Source organism: Crocuta crocuta, unplaced genomic scaffold, assembly GCF_008692635.1.
Source record: "Crocuta crocuta isolate KB4526 unplaced genomic scaffold, BGI_CrCroc_1.0 scaffold38, whole genome shotgun sequence".
Taxonomy (NCBI): domain Eukaryota; kingdom Metazoa; phylum Chordata; class Mammalia; order Carnivora; family Hyaenidae; genus Crocuta; species Crocuta crocuta.
This window is the reverse complement of record NW_027532605.1, coordinates 4114351-4140116: the sequence shown is the minus strand read 5'-3', so window position 1 is coordinate 4140116 and position 25766 is coordinate 4114351. Positions and strand designations below refer to the sequence as shown.

The following is a 25766-nucleotide window of genomic DNA, read 5'->3' as shown; positions in this document are numbered from 1 at the left end:
TCTATAAGTTTGATTCTATAATATGAGAATCTAATGAAAAGTTGCATTTTCTTAAATATTTTTAAAAGATTTATTTAACTGTTTCTTAAATTGATGTGAAGATGTGTTGAAGGCTGTATCATCCGCTACGATTGCTGAGGTGGCACGTGACAACAGGGAAGTGCAGAACGCTATGGCTTCAGAAGGAGCCATTCCTCCTCTGGTGGCTCTTTTTAAAGGGAAACACCTTAGTGTCCAAGTCAAGGGTGCAATGGCTGTGGAATCGCTGGCAAGTTACAACCCGTCTATACAGAGAGAATTTCTGGAAAAATCATTAAGCAAATATCTTTTAAAACTCCTCAAGGTAGGAATGTTTATGATTACTTGTCATTTTTCTTAGGCAAAGTATTCAATATTGAATTTCATAAAGTGAAAAGAAAACTATAACCAATTCTAGAATAAACCTTTTATAAAGCATTCCTACAGCGTTCCATCGATGCTCATTGAAAGAATGGAATATGTATTTTTTAATAGGCATTTCAAATAGATGTTAAGGAACAAGGAGCTGTAGCCCTTTGGGCCTTGGCTGGTCAAACGCTGAAACAACAGAAGTATATGGCAGAGCAGATTGGATACAACTTTATAATAAACATGCTTCTGTCACCATCAGCTAAAATGCAGTATGTTGGTGAGTTCTTTCCTATGCATCCATTTGCACAATGTAAGGCAGCACGCTGAAGTATCAGACATGTTTCTTGCTTTTCTTTACCAGGAGGTGAAGCAGTCATAGCTCTAAGTAAGGACAGCAGGATGCACCAAAATCAAATATGTGAAGGGAATGGAATTGCACCATTGGTTCGCTTACTGAGGATCAATAAAATAGCTGAAGGCACACTTCTGAGTGTCATCAGAGCAGTGGGGTCTATTTGTATTGGTTTGTAATTATTTCCTCAATTTTTAAAATATAAGTAAGATTCTTCCTTTCCTCTCTGTCCCCATTGATAGAGCCCTAAATCATATTTAATTTATAAAAGGCTTACCATTTTTTTTTATTTCTCCAAGGCATTAATGAGTAAAAGTGGTGTAATTAATAATTTTATATCCATTTTGCCCTTGAACTTTGGTTATAAAGGGTAATAAGGACAATGATCCTTGGCTATTTTAGGTTAAAAGAATCTCATGTTTCTCTGAGTGTAAGAGAAAAATATTTCTTCTTTTTGAATATCAAGAACTGTATGTTTTATATGGAGTTTTTAATGTTGGGGCACATTTTTTAATTCCAGTCTTTTTCCATAATGATTCTTTCTTCATAAAGTGGCCAGTAGGTCTAGCTGTTCTTTCACTGCAAAAGAGTTAACTTTTTGGGGTATCTGTAAAAGTGCTGTCAGTGCTTGATCTACCAAAAAGAAAAATTTGTGTTCTTTTCTGACCTTCTGAATGTATAGGGCTTATTGTAGACTGTTTCTTATAGATAAGAAAAAAAAGTCCTTTATTTTTAGTTGATTGTATTTCCTCAAAAAATAGTCTAGCTGGAATGAAGAATGTAGGAACTGGTTCCAAAAAGATTTGTTTCTCCTTACTTGAAAACGCTACTCTCAAGAAATTCATTAAATTCCAAGACAATCAGTCAGACAAAATAATGTGTCTTTTTCCAGCCAGAGCCTATGATATAAATTATAGATCGTTCTAAAATTTTAATAGATGATAACATATATACAACAATACCTTGTGTGTGTGCGCGTGTATGCAATTTCTTCTCATTAGTTTACTTCAAAGCTGTCTACATTTGCCATAGATAAGGGATTCTCCAGTAGAACTACAGAAGAAAACTCTTGATTCCAAATTTACTAGTTTAGACTGGTTATATACCTACACACACTTTCCTTTTTTTTCCTCATCATGTTCATGTTTTCTTCTAGGATCTTAAAACATATTTAACATATTTAAAATGGCTGTTTTAACTTCCCTGTAACTAGTTTCAGCATCTAAATCATTTCTGGGTCTCTTTCTTTCTTTCTTTCAACTTTTTTTTTTTAAAGTCTTCATTTTATTTTGAGAGACAGACAGAGAGTGAGCAGGGGAGGGACAGAGAGAGAGGAAGACACAGAATGTGAAACAGGCTCCAGGCTCTGAGCTGTCAGCACAGAGCCCGATGTGGGGCTCGAACCCACAGACTGTGAGATCATGACCTGAGTGGAAGTCGGACGCTTCACTGACTGAGCCACCCAGGTGCCCCTCTGGGTCTCTTTCTATTAGATGATTATTTTCCCCCTGATTATGAATCATATGTTCCTACTTCTTTGCATGCCTAGAACAATTCAAATGTGGGTTTTTAAAGATTTACTAAAATAATTTACATATAATAAAGTATTTAAGTAAAATATACAATAGAATAAAATATAAAAATACATTAAACTGGGGGCACCTGGGTGGCTCCATTGGTTAAGTGTCTGACTCTTGATTTTGACTCGGTTATAATCTCACAATTTGTGAGATTGAGCTCTGCATCAGGCTCCATTCTGTCACCACAGACTGCTTGGGATTCGCTCTTTTCCCCTCTTTCTGCCCTTCCCAAAATGTTCTGTCTCAACATAAATAAATAAACTTAAAAAATACATTAAACTGTACAATTTGATGAATTTTGACATACGCTTTCAGCTGTGACACCATCACCAGAATCAGATAAATGAATATCACCATCACCCCCAATGGTTTCATTGTGTGCCTTTGCTCTCTCTTTGTACTTCCCTTCCCAGAGAACCACTGATCTGTATTCTATCATTATAGATTAGTCTGTATTTTCTAGAATCTTGTGTAAATGGATATACATATATACTTTTTTCTTGTTTATTTCACTCAACAGTTATTTTGACATTTATGCATATTTTTTTTTTTTTATCAATAGTTCACTCTTTAACGCAGAGCACTATTCCATTGTATGGAATTATTACCTGCGTACATACATATCCTGTTGGTTCTGTTTTTCTGGAAAATACTGATTAATACATAGATATACTATGATTTGTTGATCCATGCACCCACTGATGGACACTTAGATTGTTTCCAGTTTCTTGCTATTGTAAATAAAACCGCTATGAACATTTGTGTATAAGTTTTCAGGCCGACACAAATGTTTTCATTTTTGGAGGTGAATACCTAAAAGTAGGACTGCTGGAACATATGGGAGGTGTTTAACTTTTAGAAAAACTGCCAGACTGTTTTCAATCATGTGTTATCACTTTGCATTCCTCCTAGCAGTGTATGAGAATTCCAGCAGCTTCACATACTCATCATCACTTACCATGATGATTTTAGCCATTGTAGTGGTGTGCAGTGAATCGCACTGTGGTTTTAACTTGCTTTTCCCTAATGGTTAGTGATACAGAACACCCTTTCATGTGCTCATTTGCCATTAGTATATCCTCTTTGGTAAAGAGTCTGTTCAGATATCTTGCCCATTTTAAAAATTGTGATGTCTTGTTGAGTTGTAAGCATTCCTTATATATTCTAGATACAAATCATCTGTTAGATGTATGTTTTGCATCTATTTTTCCCAGTCTATGGTGGGTCCTTCCATGTTTGGAATAAAAATGTTTTTATTTTATTTTAATGTTTATTTTTGAGAAAGAGAGCATATGTGAGGTGGGGGAGGGGCAGAGAAAGAGGGTCAGAAGCCGGCTCTGCGCTGACAGCACTGACAGCAGAGAGCCTGATGCAAGGGCTTAAACTCACAAAGCATGCACGAGATCATGACCTGACCTGAAGTCAGACACTTAACCTACTGAGCCACACAGGTGCCCCTGTAACAGGGTCTTTTGGAGAGCAAAAGCTTTTAATTTTGATTAAATCAAACATATTGATATTTAAAAATTTTTTAGTTCATAGGTTTTGTGTCACCTTTAAGAAATCTCTGCCAAACTCAAGATCATAAAGGCTTTCTGTTTTCCTCTATTTAGATGTATGATCTATATGATTTAATTTTTGTATATGGCTGAGATTGATTTTTTTTGCACATGGCTATCCAACTGCTTCAGCCTCATTTATTGAAAAGATTACCTTTCCCCCACTGAATTTTTGTGGGTCTATTTATGGACTTTTTATTCTGTTCTACTTACCTATTTGTTTATCTTTATCCTATACTCATTCACTGTCTTAATTATTGGAAGTTTATAATAAATCTTGAAAGCAGAAAATGTAAGTCCTTCAACTTTGCTATTCTTTTTCAGAGTTGTTTCAAAGTCTCCCAATACATAAACACAGTGTACCTCTCTACTTGCTTAGGTCTTCTTTAATATCTCTCAGCAAGGATTCCTAGTTCCCAACACATAGTTTTTGTACATATTTTATCTTAGGTATTATGTATTTTTAAATCATGTATAATAAATTTGATTGAATGCTGGACATTGTGAGTTGTAAACTGATAAATGCTGGATTTTATGGTTTTCCTTTAAATGGAGTTAGGCTCTGTTAGGCTTTGTGGTTATCTTTTCTTGGGATCAGTTTGATCCTTTTTCAGCTAACTTTTAAGCTTTCTTTTTTTTTTAATTTTTTAATGTTTTATTTATTTCTGAGAGAGAGAGAGAGAGAGACAGCGTGAGCAGGGGAGGGTCAGAGAGAGAGGGAGTCACAGAATCTGAAACAGGCTCCAGGCTCTGAGCTAGCTGTGAGCACAGAGCCCGTTGTAGGGCTCGAACCCACGAACTGTGAGATCATGACCTGAGCTGAAGTCGGGACACTTAACCAACTGAGCCACCCAGGCACCCCTAACTCTTAAGCTTTCTTAGCACAACTCTACAGCAGCATTCACTCTGGAACTAACTCAACTCCACCATTAAGATGATACAGTTCCAAGGACTCAATTCCTTGTATAATACCTTGAGTTATGAGGTATCTGAACTCTGGCCAGAGAGAACAAACCATTCCTAGCCCTATGTGAGCTCTAAGAATTGTTTAGCTTATTTCTTATAGTGTTTCTTTCCCCAACCTAGTGGAATTTCATCTCATTATTAACATGTGAAAATTCAAAGATTTGAGAGTGTTTTTCTTTTCACACCACAATCATCTTATCATAATCATTATTATTAAAAATATTCATTCTGAGGGGACCTGCCTCCAGCACCTTCACCATTGGAAATCTCCTTGGTTACTCCTTTCCCACCTACTCTGAAGTGAGCAACCCCCTCTCTGTGCTTTAAGTGTATTTTTCTATACCTCTGTAAAAGCACTTACTGCATTTATTGAAGTCATGTAGCATGTATTGCAGGTATATAGTTGCTTCCCCTATAGCATATAAACTCCTTGGGGACAGAGATTCTAATTCCTCTCTTCAGTCCTACTTCCTACCTCAATTCCTGGTACATTAGGCATTCAATACCTGTCAGCTGAATCAAGAATATTCATGTGAGGCTCCTGGGTGGCTAAGTCAGTAAAGCATCCAATTTTTGACTTCGGCTCAGGTCATGATTTCAGGGTTGTGAGATCTAGCCTTGCATCAGGGTCCATGCTGGGTGTGGAACCTGCTTAAGATTCTCTCTCTCTCTCTCTCTCTCTCTCATCTTCTTTCCCTCCCTCTACCTTCCCTCCTACTCCACTCACAAGTGGGGAAAGACAGACAGCAGACAGGAAGGAAGGAAGGAAGGAAGGGAAGAAAGAAAGAAAGAAAGGGAAGAAAGAAAGAAAGAAAGAAAGAAAGAAAGGAAGGAAGGAAGGAAGGAAGGAAGAAAGAAAGAAAAAAGAGAAGACAGAAAGACAGAAAGAAAAGACAGAAAGACAGAAAGAAAGACAGAAAGAAAGAATATTCATGTAATCAGTGTCTGTGTATATCCCTGGGTGTCCAGTGGGGGGCTAGGGACAAGGAAACAAACAGGTTTTTTGCTGCATTTCTGGCAGTTCCTTCAAGCTTCCCCAGAGGATAATAAGTAGGTGACTTCTCTTTATTGTTCAGAGAGAGGGCTGATCTTGTATTTATACTTAAGTATATAAACCCACAGTGTATGTGTTGTGATTTTTGTTGGAAGAAGAAAAGAATTAAAATTATTTGTACATGTCCATTAGACAGAGATGACTTTTAAATTGAGATTAAGCCTATAATTTAAAGTATTATGTTATAAAAGAAGACAGTAAGATTATCTTTTCAGTATGTGTATTTAAGGAACCTAGAATTATTAACCAGGTGATTTATTCTAGTCATTTTTATAAAATTTATTTTTTATGGAATACAATAGTACCTATAAACTTAAGTACCTTGCAAATAATAAATCATCAAAAAATGATAGCTATTATACTATTATTCCTGGATAGGCTAGCATTTCTTATTTCTTTGTTTTGTGACTATTAGAAAACCATCCACACTTCTAATAGTAATTTTTCCATGTTTATTCACTTCGCCTTTTAACAAAATTAATTCAAGAGGCACCTGGGTGGCTCAGTCCGTTAAGCATCCAGCTCTTGATCTCAGCTCAGGTCTTGATCTCAGGGTTGTAAGTCTGAGCTCCACACTGGGCTCCATGCTGGGCGTGGTGCCTACTTAAAAAAAATTAATTCAGGTAAAATAGTGTTGACACAGAATTTCCTTTTGTAACTTATTAACCATATTATGCTAGAACACTTTATCAACCAAACATATCAAACTATTTTTGGCATTACCATACCAGAAATATTATTTTATTGATATGTATGTTTTCCAGGTGTTGCTCATACAAGTAATCCTGTCAGTCAACAATTTGTTGCAGAGGAAAATGCCTTTCCAGTACTTATCCAATTACTGAGAAACCACCCTTCTCCTAACATTAAGGTATATAAAAGGTTTTAAGTTATTTTTTTCTGATACAGTAAATATGACTTTCCAAGAATAAATTGTATCTTCGTGGAAGTTTACAAGTATACTAGAAGAATTTAACCTGTTGAACAAAATCCTAGAAGTTTTAAATAAAAGTTGCAAAAATGTAGTAAAGATAAAATAAATTTTATTAAAATATTAAATTTTCAAATAAGTAAGTCTTGTGTCCTTTCTCATCAAAGTTTTATTCCTCGGATATTTGGTTATTCACAGAATTTCTTCCCTACTTCCTCAGATATTGGTTGCTAAAACTGGGTAGGGCTAATGAGGATATGTGATTTATGTAGCAAAAATTCTCAAATTTAAGTGATTCATGTCAGTGTTAACCACCAAAGCAACCCTATCTTCTACCAAGCAGCCTGTGTTGGCCAGCACCAGTAGTTTTCTCAAATGTGAACATCACAAATATCCTACAAGTTATTTAAGAGTCATTCACTCTTCTATTTACTTCTAGTAAACTGCTTTTAATAAAATGACATTTGCATATATTCAAATCCTTTACCAAAGCTTTGGAAATTTATGACATCTAGTGTTGGCCAGGCAGGGAATTATAAAAATACATTTTCTCTTCAAAATTTGGTTATGAGTTGTGTTGGAAATAAGAAAACAGAAATATGTAAGTAAATACAGCATAATTTCTTTTAAGGAATGTGTTATCAGAAAAGATGTTAGAAGTTATGCAGCTTTTCTGCCTATGAAAGAGATTATTCTATTATAGGAGTTGATTAGGGAAACGAAAGGAGCATATGCTTGCAATTTTTTGGCTCGAATTATATGTAAAAACTAAACTGACTTTCAAAATACAAATAAATTTCATAAGACCATGGAAAATGCCACATAAGAATACATTTTTATTTTAAAACCTGCATTTTCATGGCAAGACAGTTTACTTCAATTGTGTCCATCCATATTTCAGTATATATTTTCAATGAGTTCTTCAACTTGTTAAAAACATAACATCAATATATTTCAATACTTTTCTTCAAGTAAGATTCTATAGTAAGCAAAATACTTTTGCAATAAGTATGCTTTTCAAATTCATAACATTTTTCATAGATGTGCATCATGTAATTAATCTTAAAAAACTTTCTGTTGAGTCCCAACAATAAACAAGGTTCATTTACATCCTCCTAAAAGGCTTCAGAATGTGAATTAAATGACTTCAGAACTACAGCAAAACTATTCTTCGAGACTACTTCCCAGTCTTGGGAATTTTTTGCTTAAATGATGGGCATTCTATCGAAGCCTTACAACTCAATGGTCAATAGCTAACAAGCAGTTCAAAACAGCTTTTTATTCCAGGCCAGGAAATTTAAAAAAAAAAATCTTTTTTGGATATGGAAGGGATACAACTATGCACTTAAGATAATACCTCCTCACATTTCCTGCTGGCTCTGGTTGCCTTCCCTCCTCTCAAATGGAGCTTTGTGTTGGTGCTGGCACATGGAGGAAGGATATTTTCCCAGCTGTTAAAAATTATTAGGGACATTCCTCCGGACACTGTAAATGCCACTCCCTAATATTAGAGAACTGGAATCAATGAATTACACAGTTGAATTAATATATCCCATATAAATGTTTGTAAAATGAAATATGTCATTTGATAAACCATGAGTGAAAAATAAACTAATTTCTGAAAACTACATATTTAGGTTGAAGTGGCATTTTCCTTGGCATGCATTGTCCTAAGGAATGATCTGTTACAGAATGAATTACAAGAAAATGAAGGATTTAAGTATGCTGATGTCCTTTATCTTCTTCACTCACAAGATAAGGTAATACCTTTACAAACCATTAAAGCTCATGTAGAATCCTCAAATTATGTCTTATGCATGGTAATATTTAAATATATTACATAAGAAATGTAAAATCTCTTTGGTGGGTCATTAGTTTGTAATAATGAAATAATACTGTTCCATATTTTTCATAGTTATCTTATTTCATTTTTGAAATATAGCAATTTTAATGCGTAGAGAGCTAATAAATCTCTTCTGTCCTGGATGCATCAAAACTTTTTCCTAATTTTATGACCTTTCAACTCTCATCACCCACTATTTTCTAGTGGTGCTTCTCAAACATTTCTGATGGAGGAAAGCTTTCCCCCAGCAATCTGTTACTGCGAGGATAACTAAAGCAACAAAAACTTTAAACTTTGAGATAATCTTAGGTCTTCCAACATTCTGCAAAAATAGTAGAGTGTTCTAGCATATCCTTCATCCAGCTTTCCTGGATATCCACCAGGAAATTAACATTGATACCATACTATTAACTAATCAACAAACTTTATTTGAAGTTTGCCAATTTTCTCACCAGTGTCCTTTTTCTGTTCTTATAATTGGCAATGTTAACTTTGGTTACTTGGTTAAGGTAGTGTCTGCCATATTTCTCTGCTGTACTTCCCTTTTTAAATAAATATCTTAAGGTGAGACATTTTGAGCCTACGCAGATGTTCTGTTTTGCATGTACTTTTGCTCACTAATTTTAGCATCCACTGATGCAGCAATGATTACTGTGGTATTTCGCTAATGGCAATTTTTTAAAATTCTTTTTTTAATCAAGTTTTTATTTAAATTCCAATTAGTTAACATACAGTGTAGTATTAGTTTCAGGTGTACAATTTAGTAATTCATCACTTACGTACAACACCGGTCCTCACAAGTACCCCCCTTAATCCCCATCATCTACTCAACCTATCTCCCTGCCCACTTCCCCTCTGGTAACTATCGGTTTGTTCTCTATAGTTAACAGTCTGTTGCTTGGTTTTCCTCTCTTTTATTCCCCTCTGTTTATTTCTCAATTTATTAATTTAATTTCCACATATGAGTGAAGTCATATGGTATTTGTCTTTCTCTGGCTTTTTTCACTTAGTATACTATCCTCTAGCTTCATCCACATCATTGCAAATGGCAAAACTTCATTCTTTTTATGGCTGAGTAACATTCCATTGTATATACATATATACACCACATCTTTAGCCATTCATCAGGAGATGGACATCTGGGCTCGTCACATAATTTGGCTATTGTTGATAATGCGGCTATAAACATTTCCTTTCTAGATTTATTAGTTGGTATTTAACTATAATGTTCTTTTAAATTCGAATTCCTAGTTCTTGTAATCCTGATGTCAACCATTCTATGGACTATCATTGATCCATGGGTCACACTTTGAATAGGACTAACGCTAGTGAAATTTGAGAACTTTTGTTGTCTACAGTGCATTTAGCATTCAGGGAAGAAAACTGCCAACTGTCTCTGCCAGTTTTAGGAGATTTGGCAACAAGAAAGGAGGAGTTATGAGGGGAGAAATGAATTATTGCATTTTTTTTTAAATACAGATTTTTACTGTACTGTAGTATATGAAAGAATGGAGATGTGCTGCTATAATAATACAGGGAATATAGGGAGAGGAGACTGAATTCATGTCTGACGGACTCTGTAAGCCACCTTTCTTCTCTCTCTGTTCGTTCCATATTTTATTCTCATTATTCATTCCTCAGGGACACCTTTCACCTTTTTCTTCTACTACTCATTCTGCTCTTAATCATTCTCCTTTTCTTCTCAGCCTGTTCCCACCTGCTTCATTCACTGGACCCTGTTCTTTCGTGTGTTCTTAATACCTTTCTTCTTGCTTATGGCCAGGTGACTACTTTGTGTGTACATAATTTTTCTTATGGAAAATTTCAAACATATACAGAATAAAAGAGTAGCATAATGAGCTTAAATATTCCTATGACCCAGTTTCAGCACTTATCAATTCATGGCTAGTATTATTTCATCTATATATCCACTTGCTCTTTCTATATTATTTTTCAAGAAAATCTCAGGTATCATAAAATTTTATTGGTAAATATTTTAATAGGCACATATAGAACTTTTATATACTGGTTAACACTGGAAGAAGAAAACTCACCAAGATTAATGGTTCTTTCTGTACCATACTTTTCAAACAAAATATTAAAAACAAGATTTAGTAATAAAATTCTATCTTTTGAGCCTTTCTGGGAAATCTACCATACTTACTCATCTTTGGCAAGTGAACGGACTCTGAGAGAGAATTGGATTTTTCTCTGTTTGCCAAGTCCCAGAAAATTAAAATGTGATTTTTAAACCATCTTTCTTTTATTTCCCTCTTAGGATATAGTAGAGAATTTTACAAATGAACTTATTTTGAGAGATGATAGAGACCATCCCACATGCATAAAATGTAATAATATAGCCTTCTGTACAAGGGAAGTTTTGATTTATCAACTCTACTTTGAAATGTTGAAATGAAAATAAAAATATGTTAAAACAAAAGAAGTTGAGGGTTAATGAAATTATGGAATTTCCTGTAACTCTTTAGATACTTATTTGTATAATTATTAATCTGACATTCCCTCTGAATATTAAAACTACTTCTCTCTTCTCCCTAAAACCACAACTTTATTTAATCTGTTCAATGACATCCTGGGTTGACTCTATTACCTGTTTTCCCCAATGATGTCATGTTTTACTCCCAGAGATAAGAATGTAAGATATTTAGATGGGCGAGAATTTAAAATATATTATTTTGAGTAACATAATAAATGAACTAAGTTAAAGATAATGTATGTGGAACGCCTAGGTGGCTCAGTCAGTTAAGCATCTGACTCTTGATTTCAGCTCAGGTCCTTGTCTCATGGTTCATGAATTCTAGCCCCGCAATGACCTCTGCACTGATAGCACAGAGTCTACTTGAGATTCTCTCTCCTTCTCTTCTGCTGCTCTCTCTCTCAAAAATAAATAAACTTAAAACCTGTCTTTTTGAAGTTAAAAAAAATAACGCATGTTTCTTCTATTTCTAGGATATTTGTTTAAGGGCAGGTTATGCATTAACCCTTTTTGCCTTCAACAATCGCCTTCAACAATACTTAATATTGGAAAGTGGAATAATGACCATATCAATTTTTGAACCTTTTCTTGAATCAACAATTGAAACTGAGAAGGCAATGGCAGCATTTCAGGTATAAAACTGGAATTTAAAACTTCAAATCAATTAAGTGTCTTTTTAGTCAAAACTTGAAAATTAGAAAAAATTTTAATCTGGAAACATGCTTACTGACTTGTAAAATTCACAGTATTTTTCATACCAGTCCTTTCCACTCATAAAAACTCCATTATTTATGATAATATCTTTATTTACATACAATTTTAAAAGTTACAAGCACTTTTTGCCTTTGTATCTTATCTGATGCTTATAACAACCTGTCAGGTTGATGGAAAGATAGTATTATTTTCATCGTCTGCATATTAGAAGCAGAGAAACATGGTAGTATCCAAGACATGTTTTCTAACTGAAGATCTTTAGCTGATCACACTGATTCTTCAACCTATGACAACTAGATGTATCTGGGTTCTTTGTATTCTCTTCTTTTTCTATCCTATGACTTCAGAAGTATTTTCTTTTTTTTTTTTTTAATATTTTTTATTTATTTCTAGGAGAGAGAGAGAGACAGCGTGAGCTGGGGAGGGTCAGAGAGAGAGGGAGACACAGACTCCGAAATAGGCTCCAGGCTCTGAGCTGGCAGTCAGCACAGAGCCCAACGCGGGGCTCGAACCCACGAACCGCGAGATTCAGAAGTATTTTCTATGAGCCCATACTTCAAGAATGCAAAAGCTGCAAATATTGTAGGAAGAATGCTGTGGCCTGCTATGTTCACTGCAGTGATCAGACAGGGACAAGTACTCTAACTCACACCTGTCACTTGCTTTTCTTCTATTGAATCATACTAAATTACCCTTTTAACCTTCCTGAGAAGTAGTCATTAAATATTAAAACTTAATTAGACAAGCAGAATAGAAAACATTCAATGATTCTATGCTTATTTTTGTTTTCAGATTATTGTATTAGCTAAAGTCATTATAGATGTGGACCATATTACTCTGTCTGCAAGAGGTGTCACTATTTTAGTTGACAGTCTGTATTCAGTTCATTCCACTACTATTGTCTTGACAGGTAAGAACTAAGTGGAAGGTAGTTACATAAAACAAATACATAAAATTAGTTTCAAAAATAATTTTTGTAATCTGAGCAATATTAAATAATAAGCCTGATACTGTGTCCCGTGGTTTGAAGAATGAGCTGGTGTAAATCTACATGGAACTATGGGAGTCTACTCTGTGCCCCAAAAAGGAGCAGGGTACCTCTGAACATGGCCCTTTTGACTTCTTAGTTACTTTTTCGAACCCATATTTATTATATCCAGAAAGAAAATGAGAATGAAACTATGAGGTACCAGCAACAAAGTTTACACAGTGACTTATGATAGTAATGGCAGATTTATACTGCTATATATCTGTCTGGTTTTCTTTATAGCAATTGCTTACATTTTTCTAACATTTAAGAGTTCCCTATGTTGCTATGCAATATAGCAAAGCAAAATAGTACAACAGAGTTCTTAGCACACTTAATGCTAATTGCGTAACTCTACTCCAGAGCTAACTTTCAAGATGAATGATAAGCTAATTGATTTGATATATCACTCTCTACACTACATGAAACAGTATCTGGATGACAATATGAGTGACTACTACCAAAAAATAAATCTTTTTTTTTTTTTTTTTTTTTTTAACTGAAATGGATCATGGAAGGTAGGAAAGGAAATTATACTTGCTGCTATGGAATTATATTTTTACTTGGTATGGAAGGAAAATTCATGCAAACAAAAACTTTCTGATGGAAACTAGGACAAAAACATGTTTAAAAGAAATTATTAAATACTTTTTTTTTTTATCTCAATAGCATTCTTAATTCAAGTAATAGTTAATTCTACGGCTCTGAAAAACAACTGCAGTGGGTTTGAATTTTACTCCACAAACTCTTTTGTGCAAGAAATAGCACATTATACTAGCTTTCACGTATTTTCTCAGGCTGATAGGAACTGTTCCTCAAAAATTACTGGGCTTTCTCTGCACTCCACCATCAGAGTCATATGCAGCTCTGGAGTCGGGGGTATCTCAAGCAAAGCAGGATGTTCAGGCTGTAGATATAATGTAAAATAAGTGTTGTGCTAAAGGTGTGAGTCAACATGGTTCCCAGAAGAAGCTCCAAAGACACAGGTTTGCAAAGTTTTGCACAGACTACGATTTCTGCTGCCAAGTGTCCAGTTTTCCTATGTGCACCACATAACTATTCTCCACTCAGAGCTCCTGTGGCTCCGATCTCCCTCCTAGTCCTAGAGTCCCTGCCTGCCTCCGTTTGCTCCCCATTTCTTACTCCTCATCTTCAGAGACACCTCTCTCCCTTTCTCCTAAAATAATGCCTGCTATAAACATAGACTTCAAAAAATTATAAGCCTGAAAAAAAGGTTAGCTTTAGACAGTTTTTGCTCTAAGCCATACAACCCATCCCTCCCTGTCCTGGAACAATAAGTACAAAGGCCTTGGTTTATAAAGACGGCCAGAAGAAACAAAACAAAACAAAACACAAGAACAAAAACTCAATGAATACCTCAATAAAGTATCCATCCACATTTATATGGATGGATGCCTTTAGATCTTAAAATCTGTGTTGCTCTTATTCCAACACAGCAACAATATTGTGAAAGAATATCACATGAAAGCTTTAAAAATAAAACATACATTCGAATGAAATAGTTGTAAGTTAGTAGTTGCACATTTAATTACTTAATTACCTTATTATTTTCAATCTCCAAACTTTGTTTTTTAGCCAAAACTTCAATGATTTTAAATTTAAGTAAGTAATACACTGCTTGGTTTTAAAATACCATTAAGCTCTTAACTCAACATAAGGACACTTAAGAACTTAAGGACAACCTAAGAACTACAAAAAGGACACACGTTGTTGTTTTTTTTATAGTAGTTCAATCATTATGTTCATAGTCATTAAAAAAATACTAAACCTCAAGGGTGCCTGGGTGGTTCAGTTGGTTAAGCCTTCAGCTCAGGTCATGATCTCATGGCTCATGAGACTGAGCCCTGCATCAGGCTCTGCGCTGACAGCAAGGAGCTGCTTGGGATTCTCTCTTTCCCTCTCTTATTCTGCCCCTCCCATGCTCACATGTGCTCCCTCTGTCTCTTAAAATAAATACATAAACTTAAAAAGACTAAAAAATGCTAAAGCTTAAAACAAAATATATTCTGAAGCAACAGTGATGAAAACTTCTGATTTTCAAAATTCCCTACTCCTAAATAAAGCTAATTAATTTTTAATCTTTGGGACAGAAAACCAAATTACAATTTTGGGGAAAGATTTCTACCTCTAATATACACATGTGTTTTCTCAGCTCTTCTTCATTAACAGAGATGTCTTGTGACTCAACACTTTTTAACAATATATGCAAATGAACAAAAGTACAGTATATCAGTTTATATCACTTAAATAATATAAGCTTTTTCCCCCCTGATTTATAGGGAACTTAATAGCTAGCCTGGCTCATTCTAGAGCTGGTATTCCAGAAGCATTTACCACATTAGGAACAATCCAACGGCTCTGCTATCATTTGTATTCAGGAAAAGAAGAGGTAAAAACAAAAATAATTCTATAATTGAATATTCTAAAAATGTAAGTTGCCTCTCACTTTTGTGGGCTAATTTCTCCACAGGTTAAGTATGCTTTATAATAGTTCATGTTACTAATACAATATTAGATGAGTTTTCTAGTACAGTATCTGCCATCCACAATTCTGTTCCTACAAAATGTGCACACTCAACTTCAATAACATAAGATTCAATCTATAAATAAGTACACTGACGATATATAAATTGGTAATTAAAATATTTACAAAATGTCTCACCAAAACTGGTTAGTTACTAACCAGTGATCTCACTAAGTCATTTTTTTTTTTTTTTAATTTTTTTTAATGTCTTATTTATTTCTAGGAGAGAGAGACAGCGTGAGCAGGGGAGGGTCAGAGAGAGAGGGAGTGACAGACTCTGAAACAGGCTCCAGGCTCTGAGCTGGCAGTCAGCACAGAGCCCGACGCGGGGCTCGAACCCACGAACCGCGAGATCATGACCTAAGCGAAAGTCGGACGCTTAACCGACTAAGCCACCCAGGCTCCCCTCACTAAGTCATTTCTATGATTATCTGGAATGCATGAAAGTGGATTCCGTTGGAGTTTTCCTGATCTGCCAAGCAGGATTAGAGATGACAGTGGGAAGAAGGCCAGGTTGGCGGTAATAGTGGTTTGCCTCTAAGTATTCCCTTGCACTTCCCCTCACCCCAGGTCTAAGGCAGTATTTCTCCAATAGAAATCATCTAGAAGACTTGTTACACCATAGATTGCTGGGCTCCATTCCCAAAGTTTCTGATTGAATATATCTGGTGTAGGCCCTAAAATGTGCATTTCCAACAAGTTCCTAGAAGCTGAAGCTGCTGGTGTAGGGACCATACACTGAGAACCACGTTCAAGGTATGGAAGATATATGGGCATATAAAGCAGTCAGATGCCAATGTAGAGACCAGTATATGAACCATCTGGTATCTGGCATGTGCCTGGTTTTTGTTTATTCTATGACAGTTCTTAGGCCACCAGTAACAGATTTTCTAAGAACCGCCCAGGAATAGACTTTAATTAATCATATGAGTAACTTAGTTACTTCAGGGTCACAGGCAGAGGGACCTTTAAAAAGGAAAGATCTACTTTTTCTACTTTTACTGTTTTTGCTGGTGGAAAATTGAATTGCTTTCCTAAGTGTCTTATTTTAAACTTATCTTTATCTTATCGTCTTTTACCTGGTTTCCTATTACAATCAACTGAGCTATTTCAAACAACTCCAGTGTCCAGGCTGCACTCAAGAATAATTAAATCAGATCTTCTAGGAGTGGTACCCACGCATGAGTAATTTTCATAACTATCAAGGAGATTCCAATGCACAATCAAGACTGAGACCCACTGTCCTACTTCAAACTCAATGGTTCTTACTCTGGCTGCATATTAGAATCACCTGTGGCACTTTTAAAAACAATAAAAATGCCCAGATTCTACCCCCAAGAGAGTATGATTCAGTTGGTGGGCTTTTGTTGTTGTTTTTAACTGCTGGTGATTCTAAAATGCAGTCAGGACTGAGAACAGCTACTAGTAATCAGTGGCAGTTGACATCTCTTTCTGAAAACATGGCTGTTATGTGTCCATGTATAGATTGCCATTGGTCGACACACATGTTTGTTATACATAGCTACAGAGACTTTCTTATGAAATATTTAAGGAGAACACATGTTAGATGTTTTAGGAACAAAGCTTAATGTTGGAACTGTTTCTTCATTTAGGTTCGCACAGCTTGCTCCTGTGCTCTTGGCTACTTAACTTACAACGCAAATGCTTTCCGCATCCTATTGAAAGAATGTAGAAATAAGCCTAATCAGTTCCTTCGATTAACAAATAATATCAACAGAGATGCAAGTATTAACCCAGCATTTCTAAAGGAATTTCAGATGCAACAGCAAGTTGGACTTCCTACATTAAGGTATTGTGCCTGTATTTGTGAAGCTGCAGTAGTGAAATTAGTGATAGAGGAACTTGTAAGAAAGTTTAAGGAAGCTCAAACAAGGGGAAGGATTCTTAATATGAATATATACCTTGTTTACTAAGACATAAACTTCATTCTAAATGTCCACTGCCAAAGCGTGCTTTCATTCTAATTTTGCAACAGAACTGCCTGTGCAGGCATGAACACAACCAGATCTTGGGGATCCTGTTTGGCCAAGATTATTCACATTTCAGGCAAGCTTTTTGGGATTCTGGTTGCCTCGAAGTCTGATCTAGGAGGCCAATTTGGGGATATACTTGAGAGATCAGAGCTGACCAGGAACACCACCATGACCTTGGCATCAAATGCGACTTTGGAACTTGATTCAAAGTCAGGGCACTCTCCCAGGATGGAAACGGCTAAATCAGACTCAGTGACTGGAGTTATGACAAAGTCTGACAGGCATTTATTTATTCAGAGGATTTTGCTTCAGTGTTGTAGTTTAATCATAGCTTAAGCTTCTGCAAAAGGGAGAGGAGAATCTCCTTAGAATGGGCACATTTTCTTTTCTTTAGTAGATGTAGCTGCATTACAAGTCTTCTCTGAAACTAGACTATTTATGTGTAGGAAACAGAACTTTAAAGATACAGTATTAACTCTATGATAATAGAAGAGAACAGGATACAAAACCTCATGGTTCTATATACCAGTGTTCAGTACATCTTCACTTTAAGTCTTTGAAAAACTGAAAACCCAAAACTGAGTACCTAATTTTATATAATAAGCCAAGGAAATTTAAATTAAATTGCTATAGCTGACAGTGTTAAAAATAATATTTACTGGCTCAAAAATCAATTTAGGATAAATATTGAAAAGTATTATTTTACACAGTCACTCCCACAACTAGCCTATATAGCAGCTTTCTAGGAATTAGAAAAAGATGCCCCTTCCTTGGGCATTTTACTGTCATCTACTGGGAAATAGGTGTAAAAACTATACAAATCTACAGTGACTAAGGGTGAATGGCAGCCCTAGAGCTGTGAACACCCAACTTTTAGGATTCTAAATGTACTGCCGAAGTGAGCACCCAACTTTTAGAATTGTAAGCAGTGACCAGTTGTCGGTAAATTTGTAAGAATGATTACCGGGTGAGGTGAAGCTGGTAAGCAAATAAGAATTACTCCCATAACTAACAGTGTTAAGAACTCTCCTTAGAGTATTTATATGGACTACTCCCTTTAATTTCTATAACAATTCAGTGAAGGGGTTTGGTTAAATGAAACTATGGGAAATGTGCTAAAAGATTATTAAAATCAGTTTGGAAACCTTGTGATAACAATACCTTTCCACAAAATATTCCTTGATACCACTACTGGAAAGTACACTGTGGTTGGGATCACAATAGCATTTTTTTTTAGTGTACATACCACTTCTCTATTCCATGCCCCCATCCAGCCCCAAGAAGAGCAGATTAGAAAGGTGGACAGCAGCAAATGTTCCTCATCAAATTAGCCAGCTATATATCTGAGATAACTACCTTTAATATATTAACTTTACACGATACTTAAATTTTATTACCAGGGAAATTCTGTAACTATTTTATACATACAGAATGATGATTTAAAATAACTGCTTCTAAATCCCTACACACACACAGACACACACACACACACACACACACACACACACACACACACACACACCCCTATATTAACTAGGTACACCTTGTTTGGCTTGAAACACTTCATTGGTAAACCACTGCTTTGAAAATAAAGTTTAAATTTTGTTGTATTCTTAATACCTAAAATGACCTTTCTCCAACTTATCTTCCATCATATACCTCTAGATACCTTTAATTCCAACTGCACTAGATTACTTAGTATTCTCTGAACATGCCATGCTGTTTGATAGTACTATAATTTTTCATATCCTATTCCCTCTGTCTCATTCATTTGAAGATTTATTTTCTTCAAAACCTAGCTGAAGTATCTCTTTGCCCATGAAGTTTTCGTTGATCACTTCAAGCAGGTTTAATGTTCCAAATGTTCGAATGATAAGTAAATGAGTGACTGAATATAAAATACCTGCAGGTAACATGCATAGTTAGTACAGGTAACATATAAATTAGACCCCCAGGTATGGAACTTATTGTCTGGGTGTACTAAAGTCTTTATATATTTCTAGTTTTTGTGATAAACATGTTTTCCTTTTAGTCTAGAGAAAAATGGAGGACCATCCATAATTCCGGTCTTTAAGAAAGGTAATAAATTTTTCTTTCATCTCTGAGGTACCTTCTAGTCCTGACACTTTACAATTGTATGTTCCATTTCCAAAAATTCAAACTGTAGAGGGTCATCCCCGAAAAAAAAGTTTAGCTGTAACTTCTGCTTTTGTCATTCTGTATACTTAAAATATCTTCCCATTTACAAGACCATGTTAATCATTTCTTTTAAGGCCTTTCCTACTATATGACTTGACATAAATCCCTCTCTGTTTGCTTTTTCTCATAAGCCATGCATAGAAATAGGTCATTATTGAAACAACATGTAAGTATGGCTTAAATTAAAATCTTTCTATTGTTTTGTTTCATGTACTACTTGTTTGTGAGTTCCTATGGCAGAGATCACATTTTTTTCTATTGATAATATACAGTTTTATATATACTTGGCAGATGATGTCTGAGTGACTTACGCCTGTAAGATCAGAGTCCAGAACTTATAAAGTCATTACTATTAGACACGAAATACAGAAAAAAAATTTACTTTTTTATTTCATTTATATGCTTAGTGCTTGTTCATGTGTGCTTAGTATAGGACCAATATCAGACTTGGTATATTATCCTACAATCAAAAGCAAGGATAGAACCATTCAAAAGTCACGATCAGTTTGTAGGAGTGACAAGTGGAAAGGGAGAGAATACAAAGTCAATAAAAGGAGAAGAGAAAACATCACTTAGCAGGGAGTATCTGAGGAAAGCTAGAAGTGTGTGGGAGGCTATATTTCTGAATATCATGGGTCGAAGAATATTTTTTGTATAGCTTCTTTAGTCTAAGATTAATTTACAAAAAGGAATAAAGTCAATCTCAGTTTTTTCCTTCACTTTAATACTGGTTTCTAAATAGCAATCTGTGTACCAATAGTGGTCTGATAAAGTTTTCACAGGTTTATGGTAATATATGAAAAAAATAAGGACAATATAGCAAGTTTCTGATAAAGTTAACTTCATTCAATATAAAATGTGTCATTTTGAGATAGTGCCTTTTACACTTCCTTTTGGGGGTTAAAATACCCCTTTTACAAAATTGAATTGCCATTTGTTCTTTTATTAGTCTCAACTTGGCAATAATAACAAGTTGGCAACCATATATTGGCCCCCACAAATTTTTGCACTCTGACATCTACAAGTCTGGAAGTTACTGATCTATTCTCTTAGTAGGTTTTAGTGATTTGGAGAAAATAGAACTATATAGAACCAAAAGCAGTGAGACTGTATAGAGGGCTCTTGGGCTTAAGAAAGAGACATTTAATTGTGCCTCTCTAATTTTTAGGGAAAGATCACCGAAGAAAATTAAAACCTAAAATTCAACCAAGAGATTCTTTGACTTTAATACCTCCTGTAGCTAATTTCATGGGACTCTTCCAAACAACAAAAAAGACCACGGTTTCTCACAATGTTTTTTCGTTTTCATCTGCAACTTCATCAGATATCATAGAAGTATCAAGACCAAGAATAGTGGTTTTGAGCCAACTTGGGAAACATGTACAGAAAGCCAATCCAGAGCCTGCAGAAGGCTAATAAAAGCATTAGAATGAAACTACAAAAGAATTCCTGAGCAATCTTTTTAAAGTTTTTACTTTTTTTTTTTTAAGACTTTAAGTAACCTCTATATCCAACATGGGGCTCAGACTCACAACCATGAGATCAAAAGTCACATGCTCTACTGACCAAGCCAGCCAGATGCCCCCAAATATTTTACCTTTAATTTCAATCTAATTGTGGTAAAATACATAAAACATAACTGAGTAAACATTTTGAATAGAAATTCTTGATATTGGGGTGACTGGGTGGCTCTCTTGATTAAGCATCCAACTTTGGCTCAGGTCATGATCTGACAGTCTGTGAGTTCGAGCCCTGCATTGGGCTTTGTGCTGACATCTCAGAGACTGGAGCTGCTTTGGATTCTGTATCTCCGTCTTTCTTTGCCCCTCTCCCCAAAACTCTCTCAAAAATAAATAATTTAAAAAAAGATCTTGATATTGAAACTTAACAGATTTTCCTTAGACTGTCTACTGAAGTTTAACAAATCAGTTAGAATCATAGTTTCAAAAAAAATTAAAAATTTCCTGCACTTAAAACTATTAAAATATAATAATCGACACAAGTGGCATAATTAGTATATCTGTATCAAGTATTAGAAACATTTTTAAATTGGTATGCTGGGCAAAAAAGACCTGATTAAAAAACAGCCTGATGCACCTGGGTGGGTGACTCAGTTAAGTGTCCGACTTCAGCTCAGGTCATGATCTCGCAGTTTGTGGGTTCAAGCCCCACACTGGGCTCTGTGCTAACAGCTTAGAGCCTGGAGCCTGCTTCAGATTTTGTGACTCTCTCTCCGCCCCTCTCCTGTTCACATTCTGTCTTTCTCTCTCAAAAATAAATAAAAAACATATTTTTAAAGTAGTCCACATGTTAAAACTCCCTGTAATACCTTGAGATATTTAATGATAAATACTACAAATGTATGAGGCTTTTAAAACCTGAAATACAGAAATGTATACTTTTAAAAGACTTTTGGGGCACCTAGTGGCTCAGTCAGTTGAGCGTCCATCCGACTCTTGATTTTGGCTCAGGTCATGATCCCAGAGTTGTGGGATCGAACCCTGCATCGGGCTCTGCACTGAGCATGGAACCTAAGATTCTCTCTCTCTCCCTCTGCCCCTTCCACTTGCACATATGCCTCTCTTTAAAAAATCAACTATTAATTAATTAAAAAAAACACTTCAAAAAATATGAAATCACTGCCCACTAAGTACAAAAGTATATAAAAAACCAAAAAAAATGTGGCCCCCAGTGTTGACCATTCTCCACATTTAAAGTATTTTTTGGTTTACAGCTGGAAAGGGTGACACTGTAGCTTAGAATGACATGATGTCTGAGCTCAAAGAGTACTGTTTCCAGTGGGTACAAGTTTCAATCAATGTATTTCTGCTTCTATTTTATGGCATCAGGTAGAGTTGATACAAAATGAAGCTGGCTTCTAAAGACCTCATTTTTCTCTGCCCACTTTGCCTCCATACAGTCTACCTGGGCTACACTGAACATATATATTAACTAACAGTTATTTTCCCTCACATTACCTTACCACAAACAATAAGGCTTTCCATGAACCAGAATCTAAAGGCCATGCTTTCAACCACTGGACAAAAAGAGATCTCTCTAATATTCAAATTCAATTCTAATTCTGGTGGATGGATTAATACATAAATTGGGGGAAATGGCTTATTCTGTACTACAAAAGGATAAATAATTCAAATGATAAGAAATTGTGTCATTTACTCAGCACTGTTAAGGATAAGAATTCACATCAATGGAAATATTAAGCCTCTGTAGATATAAAGCAAAACAAAACCTTTTAGATGCAAACTTTGAACTTAGACACCAGCTTCTGATGGACTATTTTAAGAATACACTCAGGGTTGAGTATCAATTTTTTGTACTCCGATCTATAAACATGTTCTGAGTATCTTGGCCTACTAAGGCTATCCTACTACTCCTAAAACTTTTATTATTTCTCCTGAAGTAGAGCTCTTCCAGTAAAGATTATTTTTATTACTCTGCATTTTTTCTTTTTTAAAATTATGTATGAGAAAAGCCTCAAGATACAGAGGATTTCAGCGAATTGCCTGACTTTTACCTATGCTATTAGCTAACTTTGGTACATATGCTTGCCCATATAGAGTTCAGTGTTTTTCCCTTCCTTTTCCTTTTCACCTTTTCCCTTCTTTCCCTTCCTTCCTTCCTTCTGGCCAAGTACTTACTGAGAGGCCTACAGATAGAGTGTTTCCAAAAATTGCTTTTTATTTATCTGTAGTTTCTCTAATTTATATCATGAACTCAGTGTTAACATGTGGGCTTATATTGGAGCACCTGTAGAAGTTTTGATACTTAAAAATTTTAAGGACCTAGATCATAGATATCCTCATTTTATAATATTTGTGATAGCAGAAAGAAATTTTGGTCAATTTCCTTCCATACTTTATATGCAGTCTGTTGTGAGAGCCACAGGAAATACTTCTACTACTTTTCTGTGAATTCAGATTCATATTATACAGAATATAAATTTAAATAAAAAATGTGAACTCACAAACTAATAGCTTCTTCTAAATAATATTTACAAACTAATCTTATCATAGCTATACTTCAACAGCAAAGAATGCAAAGTTTTATAAATATTGCCTGTTTCTATATGTTCCCTCATATAAATTATATTTTTTATTCCCAAAAGGATGATCAAAAAGCAATAGTCTATGATTATAATTCTTAAAAAAATAGAATAAAAAGGAATTACTTATAGAATTTCCCAAAAAGGAGGTCACCTTAAGGCAGGATTAAAGTAAAAAATCTTCTCATTCTCGGTTTTTATCCTTACCCTCTAGTTTCTCAACAGAGCAAGTCATTGACTAGAAAGTAAACAACCTGGTCCAGTATGGATGATGTGATATAACTCTTTACTGATAAAATCTCTCAAAGGACATTAAAGTCAGTAGCATCGTCTTTATATTCAAAGGACAGTACATTCAGTTAGTTTAATCTAGGCAAAAAAAAAGTGATAAACTGGTATAAGGATTCAAAATCAGAGGAAATTATCCTAAAATGAAACCGAAAACCTTTACATTTTATATATTTTCATTGATTAAATACAATTTCTAAAATAATGGATATAAATATATGTGGTCAACTAAAAAGTACAATACACACTAGAGGGATTACTTATGTGTCATATTTCTTAAAATCTCAGATGGATTTTAAGAAATGTAGATACTCCAATTGCTCCAGGGAATATACCTAATTAATATATATTTTCATAATTAATAACATGCATTCTGTTAGACAATCACCTTTTGTCTTCAATTAGATTTCTCTGATTTGACATGACTTTGACCTGGCTACCTTTCTAAAATTTCTCTCTCATTAGAAAAGTTAGGCTAATGTTTCAGCAGGAGCCAAAAAAATAGCTTCTACTGGTAACTACCTGTTTGCAGGGGTGGGGTGGGATGTGAAATTTCCACACAGGGAATGGGTGAAATAAATGAAGGTGATTAAGAGGTACCAACTTCAGTTATAAGATAAATTTATCAGGGGATGAAAAATACAGCCTAGGGAATATAGTCAATAACACTGTAATAACTTTGTATGGTACAGATGGTAAAACTGTATTTATCATGGTGTCATAATACATATTAATGCTGAATCACTATGTTGTGCACCTCAAATTAATGTAATATTTTATGTCTACACTTCATTTAAAAATAAATAAATTTTGGGGTGCCTGGTTAAGTGTCTGACTTTGGCTCATCTCGTGGGTTCTCGCTCCATGTTGGGCTCTGTGCTGACAGCAGAGAGCCTGGAGCCTGCTTCAGATTCTGTTGTATCTCCCTCTCTCTCTGTCCCTCCTTCTCTCTCTCAAAAATAAATAAAACTAAAGAAAAAATAAAATTCATGTGACTAAATTATAAATAAAGTAATTAATTAATTAATTTGGGGGCACCTGGGTGGCTCAGTTGGTTAAGCATTCAACTCTTGACTTCGGCTCAGGTCATGATCCCAGGGTTGTGGGATTGAGCCCCATCTCGGGCTCTGCACTGAATATGGAGCCTGGTTAAGATTCTTTCTCTCTCTTTCCCCCTCCCCAACTCACATGTGTGCTCTTAAATAAATAAATACATTTAATAAAATAAATAGAATAAAATCTTAAAAAAATAGCGTTTACTATCTTGTTATAAGAAAAAGAAAGATCTAGGCCTATATAATATGGGATTAGAATTTAATCGAATTATTGAATATTATCCAAGGTTTTCTTTCTACCTGCCAATATGAGTACATTCTTTTCCCCACAAGATGTTTTATTTTACTTTTGGTAATAAAAAAATCTATACTCCCTTGTAAGACTATATCATTTGTCTCTCAGAAGAGCAGGTTAAACATCAAACACAAGAAAAAGGATAACAGAAGAAAGTCTTGATGAACAATTAATATTATGTATCTTCCACAATTTGATATACAAAAAAAAAAAAATCACAACTAATGTTGAAATACTACCTTTAGGGATTGTCTGAGAAGCAAAAATCAAATCTTCATTTTTAACCGTGGTACTTTTATGGCAGCTTCTCCAACTTCTTTTGATATATCTACTCCAAGAGGACATCTGCATCACATCAGATAAGTTACATTATTTCAAATATTTGCATCCTGGTCTGTCACTGGTTTACCAGACTAT

General features: G+C 35.0%; 2 protein-coding genes across 5 annotated transcripts in view; one reads left to right on the top strand and one right to left on the bottom strand.

Annotated features, from left to right (window-relative positions):
• ANKAR (ankyrin and armadillo repeat containing) overlaps window positions 1-21078 on the top strand; it is a 66189-nt gene extending 45111 nt beyond the window's left edge. The window contains exons 12-22 of the mRNA XM_077780219.1: window positions 102-343; window positions 514-667; window positions 752-913; window positions 6666-6772; window positions 8470-8592; window positions 11643-11801; window positions 12676-12793; window positions 15211-15320; window positions 17069-17265; window positions 19482-19528; window positions 20817-21078. Of these exons, the coding sequence (XP_077636345.1) occupies window positions 102-343; window positions 514-667; window positions 752-913; window positions 6666-6772; window positions 8470-8592; window positions 11643-11801; window positions 12676-12793; window positions 15211-15320; window positions 17069-17265; window positions 19482-19528; window positions 20817-21064 (1667 nt within the window). The 3' untranslated portion in view covers window positions 21065-21078. The remainder of the gene's footprint in view (window positions 1-101; window positions 344-513; window positions 668-751; window positions 914-6665; window positions 6773-8469; window positions 8593-11642; window positions 11802-12675; window positions 12794-15210; window positions 15321-17068; window positions 17266-19481; window positions 19529-20816) is intronic.
• The window catches only part of OSGEPL1 (O-sialoglycoprotein endopeptidase like 1), a 28935-nt gene continuing 9508 nt past the window's right edge, over window positions 6340-25766 (bottom strand). For 2 of the 4 annotated variants that reach the window (XM_077780221.1, XM_077780222.1), the window contains one exon: window positions 6340-6504. In XM_077780221.1, coding sequence (XP_077636347.1) covers window positions 6438-6504 — 67 coding nt within the window. In that variant the 3' untranslated portion in view covers window positions 6340-6437. Of the gene's footprint in view, window positions 6505-25588; window positions 25695-25766 lie in introns of all 4 variants that reach the window. The other 2 variants (XM_077780220.1, XM_077780223.1) reach the window with 2 other exon arrangements.